At 36.4% G+C, this 6,531-nt stretch overlaps 1 protein-coding gene across 1 annotated transcript; it reads right to left on the bottom strand.

Annotated features, from left to right (window-relative positions):
- Window positions 1-1,967: 1,967 nt before the first annotated feature.
- On the bottom strand, window positions 1,968-4,640 carry LOC133877049 (elongation factor 1-alpha). The gene is made up of 3 exons (XM_062315282.1): window positions 4,529-4,640; window positions 3,319-3,799; window positions 1,968-3,221 (listed from the first exon to the last, which is right to left on the bottom strand). The coding sequence occupies exons 2-3, from the start codon at window positions 3,778-3,780 to the stop codon at window positions 2,340-2,342; spliced, it is 1,344 nt and encodes a 447-aa protein (XP_062171266.1). The 5' UTR covers window positions 3,781-3,799; window positions 4,529-4,640; the 3' UTR covers window positions 1,968-2,339.
- Between the last annotated feature and the right edge of the window lie 1,891 nt (window positions 4,641-6,531).

Here is a 6,531-nt window from a genome sequence, read left to right as displayed (position 1 = left end):
GAGAATCATATCTCCCCATGAATACCATTGTCTGTAAATAAACACTATTTTTCTCTACTTTGACACAGTTTGCAAAAAAAATTATAATAGTCTTTTTGGCTCTTTGAATCTAGATAGAGTATGTTATAATGTTAAGTTTAACATTTGCTAAAGAGTATGTTATATGGGTAAATTGTGATTTTTGTTAAAAATATAGAGAAAAACTAAATATGAAGTGGCGTGAAATTTCACTAGAAATTTTTCTCTTGAAACTTCACCGGTCTCGTAAGCATATTTTTTCTTTTGAAGAAGGAATAAAAAGTGGCTTCTTGTTTGAGGAGAGAGAAAAAAGACGTGAAAGGGAGGAAAAAGTCTCGTGTGGAAGTGAAGAAGACTTTAAGGAATAAACAACGATGTGTGGCTATTAAAATTGTGATTGATGCTCCGTTTGTTTCGTTGTAAAATGGTGTTTGTCGTTAAATATTTTCAGGAAAGTCATTTTTCAGAAAAATATTTTTTCTGTCGAAATCATTTTTTGGTGTTTAGCGCGTACGGAAAATTACAAATATTTTTTTTATATTTTTATTCAATCATACAAATTAAAAAAATTAAATTTTATTCACAACATAAAAAATATTAATATAAAATAATATAAAAATATTTTTTTTATATTTGGCGCATCTGGCAAAAGTGACCGGAAAATGTGGCCGAAACTGACCATTTGTGCCTGATTCCGACGAAAATCGAAGGAATCCAGCACAAAACGGCAGGATCCCAGCCAGTTGACCGAAAGCCAACTGTCTTGGCCAGATCCCGGCAAGTTGGCTAGGATCTTGCCATTCTGGGAGAATCCCGGCCAAACTGGCCTGGGATTCCACCAGAATGGACGGATCCGGCCAAATATTAAAGTGGTCCGACAAAAAAAAAAAATAGTATGGCAACAGTAGCCGGACATCGCCGAATTCTAGCATAATTTTTCAGATGGTCGGTGTCGGAATTTTTCGCTCCTACCAAATACAAGAAAATGCTAAAATCATTTTTCATAAATCATTTTACGCTGAAACAAACGAAGCATAAATCTGAACCCTCAATATTTTAATAGCATATATGTTGTAGTTTCCCACGGCGCACAGAAGTCGGATCCTATTTCAACATATTAGCTATGAGTAATGATTCGCCACCACCTAAAAATATCATTTTTCACCACTTTACTTATGTGGCAACGTAATCCTCTTCCTTCTTTTATTTTTAAAACTCAAAAAATAATAGGAGTAGTGATGAATCATTACTCATTAACTATTTCATCACAAGGTCCATGGTAAAAAAACACGTGCCATATCACGGACAGGAAGCTGGAAACTTATCGTCAAATCCATCCCACTCCAAGGAGCAAATCATCGTCAAATCCCACGCCAGTACGACAACAAGCGGCCCACCATCGCTGAGCTCCTCAACAGCCATACTGATACCAATGCTTTTTGACCACCAAATAGTATGTCGGAATCCAACATAAGCAATAGGATTTTCGTGTTTAGAATTAACGTGCTATACTTCCAAAAATAAAGAATAACTATTCATTTTATTTTTGGAATGAATAATTAGTTATTCATAGGAATAAAAATTTAACCAAACAACATATTTCAACGTACACATAGTAATGAAGCCAAAAATGACGCAAAAGTATCCGTCCGATAATAAACAACAAAACTGAAAGAAGTTGACTAACAAAATTGTAAATAATGTGAATTAGATAGAAATTAACAAAAAACAGAAAGGGTTTATCTTAATTTCTTAAAAGCACAACAAACAATTTATTGTCATACATCCTCCAGATGCCATGGCCTTTCAATTGATAAACTTAGATCCTCCCACAAACAGCTCACTTATGCTCAAAATCTAGTAATTGTAGAAGGGGGCAGCTCCCGATTATAGTAGACGGCAGCTCAAAATCAAGTACGTACTAGACGATTCATCATTCTCCTCATAAATTAAGGTAAGTCATAGATGAAATTTGCATTAACATAATTAAAAACTACAGAAAATTGTTTATAACTACGACCGAAACAACACAATGACAAAACTTTTGAGCCGACTCAGAAAAACTGAAGCACCTCGACACAAAAATACAGAAAAACAAACACAAATAACTTGAAAGACTATGCCATGGTATCATGCCACCGCCTATCAAGCACCCAATTCTGAGACCGGGTACCCAACAACGAAGGTATAAAACTATGACATACGAAATAAAGCAAACATGCCAAAGCCGTACTGACAATTACCAAGTCTTTATCATAACTACTGTCAATGTGAAAGTAGGCATGATCTGCAGAAATCTGCATATGAAGAACCAGCACGGTTCACTTCTTCTTAGCTGCAGACTTGGTGACCTTTGCACCACTTGGATCCTTCTTCTCTACACCCTTTATGACTCCAACAGCCACAGTCTGGCGCATGTCCCTCACGGCAAACCGACCAAGTGGAGGATACTCGGAGAAAGTCTCCACCACCATGGGCTTGGTGGGAATCATCTTCACGATCCCTGCATCACCATTCTTCAAAAACTTAGGCTCCTTCTCTATCTCCTTACCAGATCGCCTGTCAATCTTGGTCACCAGCTCGGCAAACTTCACGGCAATGTGGCAGGTGTGGCAGTCGAGCACTGGAGCATAACCATTACCAATCTGACCGGGATGGTTCATGATGATGACCTGGGAGGTGAAGTTGGCAGCCTCCTTGGCAGGATCATCCTTGGAGTTGGAAGCAACAAAACCACGCTTGAGATCCTTCACAGCAACATTCTTCACGTTGAACCCAACGTTGTCACCAGGAAGGGCCTCCAGGAGAGCTTCATGGTGCATCTCAACGGACTTGACTTCAGTTGTCAGTCCAGTAGGCCCAAAGGTCACAACCATACCAGGCTTGATGATACCTGTCTCAACACGTCCAACAGGGACAGTTCCAATACCGCCAATCTTGTAGACATCCTGGAGTGGGAGACGGAGGGGCTTGTCTGATGGCCTCTTGGGCTCCGAGAGCAAGTCAAGAGCCTCAAGGAGGGTGGGGCCCTTGTACCAGTCGAGGTTTGTAGACCTCTCAATCATGTTGTCACCCTCAAAACCAGAGATGGGGACAAAGGGGATCTTGTCAGGGTTGTACCCAACCTTCTTCAGATAGGATGAGACTTCCTTAACGATTTCCTCATACCTTGCCTTGGAGTACTTGGGGGTTGTAGCATCCATCTACATACAAAAGCAACATTAGTAAAAGGCACATTTGGCACTTGCAACCATAAGTGACCGTAAGTATTCATTGCAATTTATAAATCATAGAGCTAACCTTGTTGCAGCAGCAAATCATCTGCCTCACACCAAGGGTAAAAGCAAGTAATGCATGCTCACGGGTCTGACCGTCCTTGGAAATACCAGCTTCAAAACCACCAGTGGTGGAGTCAATAATGAGGACGGCACAGTCAGCCTGTGAGGTACCAGTGATCATGTTCTTGATAAAGTCACGGTGTCCAGGAGCATCAATGACAGTGCAGTAGTACTTGGTAGTCTCAAACTTCCACAAGGCAATGTCAATGGTAATACCACGTTCACGTTCGGCCTTGAGCTTGTCCAACACCCAGGCATACTTGAATGACCTCTTGTTCATCTCAGCAGCCTCCTTCTCGAACCTCTCAATAACACGCTTGTCAATACCTCCAAGCTTATAGATCAAGTGCCCGGTGGTTGTGGACTTCCCAGAGTCGACGTGGCCAATGACCACAATGTTGATGTGAAACTTCTCCTTACCCATATTAGAATTCTAGAAGATGCTGTTACAAAAGCCAGATAAGCATCAAAGAACTAACCACAGATAAGCCAAAGGAGTCAAAACCAGAAAAGCCTAATAAGTACAGAGGTACAAGTACCAAGAAATTAGACAACCAATTAAGAAGTTATGATCAATTAGAACTTCAAATTCAAGTAAATAAGATGCAGTCCGAGGATTGTCAACGAGCTACAAAAAAATATCAAACAGAAAAAGAATAATAAACTCATCCAATTAGAACTCTAAAATTGGATCTATACCCAAAAGAAAAGAAAACCGAACAATCAGTGACAAACTTTAACGCTTTCTACAAAAAAAAAAAATTTATGCTTAGGAATAGGAGAATACCGAAATCGTTAGCACAAATCAAATACATCTACTAACTATGACTTTTCCCGATAAATTTGGGAACCCAAGTCAAAGCGTTATCAAATATTTTTCTTTTCTCAGCTGAGTTGAAATCTTCACAATCGAATTTCATATTCCGATCTAATACGAGATTAATAAACGAGAAGCTAAACAAGGTAGAGATCAATCCGCTCAGAAACTAAAGAAGAAACCAAACAGTTAACAAAATATAATTTAGAAATCCAATACATGCATATATATATATATGTATGTTCAGCAACCAGAATCTCAGTCGGAACATCTCAGAATCAACCAGCGAAAAACTAATCTATAACAACAGCAAACGGTGAAGAATCGAAGCGTAAATTGCGAGCAGATTGCTCACCTCGTAAGAGAGACCTTTGCCGCAACAGCGAGAAGAGCCAAGCGAGCCAAGCGATAACAAAGAGAGGATTCGAGGGTATGTAAGTGCTTTGCTTGCTATTTATAGACGATAGGCACGTCACAGCTAGGGCTTCGGGTCTGTTATTTTTAATTTTTTATATGATGAAATGACTTTGATACCCTTCGCCTGAATTATTATTATTTTATTTTATTTTCCATGCATCGACAAAACTATCCTATAAAAGGTGTTGATCTTTCAAAAGTCTTGCTTAGGTAGAGCACTCCGCCCGATGACATTTTTATACTTAATTTTTTCTTTAAATTTTTAATAAAATCAACAAAAATCACCGTTAAACAAACTCTATTAAGGGTTTGTTTGTAATTGCATTGAGAAATAAATGCTTTTGTTCATAGAGTTTTTGTGTGTGAGTTTTTGTCAAAAGTGCTTCTACTAAAATGCTGTTTAATAACCGCCCCTTCATATTTTTTATTTTATTTTTAGTTCTTTTTAATATTTTTTAATTTTAATTTTAATTTTTAAATTGTTTTAATTTTTTTTTAATTAAATATATGATACGTGGCAATAGTATTATAAGAATATTTCGATAAAATTAGCTTTTTTAATACTCTTTGATAGTTTGGAGGGTTATATTAGTACACTTGATAATTCAAGAACTACTTTAAAAGCGGCTGGTATTTTAGAGAGCTTTTTTTAGTTATCCTGGATGTTATTGATGTTTGATAACAAAACTTAAAAAGTGTTTTATAATGCAAAAATGACAATAAAAAACATGCAATGTTTATAATGATTATTGTAAACTTTTTAATTTGTTTAAAGGTTTAATTCCATACTTTTAACTTGGACGTCCAACATTTTGTCTTTTTTTAACCTCAAAAAATTGTCTATAATAAAAAAAATAAAATAAAATAAAAGGTGATGATTTAAAAGGTAAAAACTTATGTAACAAAACATCACCATTTTCTATCTTTCTTTTTTTCGTACCTGCCTGTTATAAGAAGTGATGTCCAGCTATAAATAAGCTTTCAATACGAAACCAAAATAATACCAAAAAATAAATAAACAAACACAAAATGAAATGCAATAATAAAAAAACAAACATCATTAAAATAAGAACAACACTACGAAGTATTCAGTGCATAAAAAATAAAAATAAAAAGAACATTCAAATAGATTCGTACAACACTTCAAAGTATTCATTGCATAAAAAAGGGACAATATCAACTGCTCATAAGTAGATTAGCCATACGATTACGCTCAATATTCATATAATTTTTATTGGATGTCTTTGATTATTGTATGGTTGACTCGTCTAGTTCTTCAGCATCCCCTATACACTACTTTCAGTGGGTTGTAAATCCTCATCATCATCTTATGGTTGGAAGTTAGCATCCTTTATTGCATGCTCCCTAATGGAGTTATTTAGAGCCATAAATGCCACCACAATTTTCACTCGTTTAGCATAAGAAAAATTCGGCACGTTATGCAATATCTTCCACTTATTTTTCCAAACTCCAAATGTTTTTTCAATAGGGCATCTAAGTGATGAATGGGCATGATTAAATATTTTGTGCATACCCCTCAGTTGGCTTCCTCGACAAGAGTCTGGTAGGTGATACCACTCCCCTTTAAAATATACGAATAATGGTCGCAACAAATAGTGAAAAACATATATTTATCATGTATACTTCATAATTGTTATTCTTATTAAATACAAACCTCTAGGTGGGTGTGGAAATCACAATTCTTACTTTCGAATAGCTTCCAAAAAAAATGTATATCATGTGTAGCACCTTCCCATCCAACCTAAACAAAGGTGAAACGCCTATGAAAATTACAAACAGCCATAACATTTTAGTAACAATCCCTTTTCGACCAATATATGTGTTAGAACAATTTTCAGTCTGGTGACATATGGATCTTTGATTCGCCGTGTTCTTCATAATCTGCAAAGAATAACAAACAATATGTCAAAGGGGGTGTCC

Source organism: Alnus glutinosa, chromosome 9 (assembly GCF_958979055.1).
Source record: "Alnus glutinosa chromosome 9, dhAlnGlut1.1, whole genome shotgun sequence".
Classification (NCBI taxonomy): Eukaryota; Viridiplantae; Streptophyta; class Magnoliopsida; order Fagales; family Betulaceae; genus Alnus; species Alnus glutinosa.
The sequence above is the reverse complement of the archived record's forward strand: the minus strand, read 5'-3'. Positions and strand labels throughout refer to the sequence as shown.

Bases quoted from the DNA above. Each gene is read 5' to 3' on its own strand.
- LOC133877049 (XM_062315282.1), bottom strand. From the start codon at position 3,780: ATGGGTAAGGAGAAGTTTCACATCAACATTGTGGTCATTGGCCACGTC. The intron at 3,222-3,318 runs GTTAGCTCTATG...TTTTGTATGTAG, and splicing joins TGATTTGCTGCTGCAACAAG to ATGGATGCTACAACCCCCAA.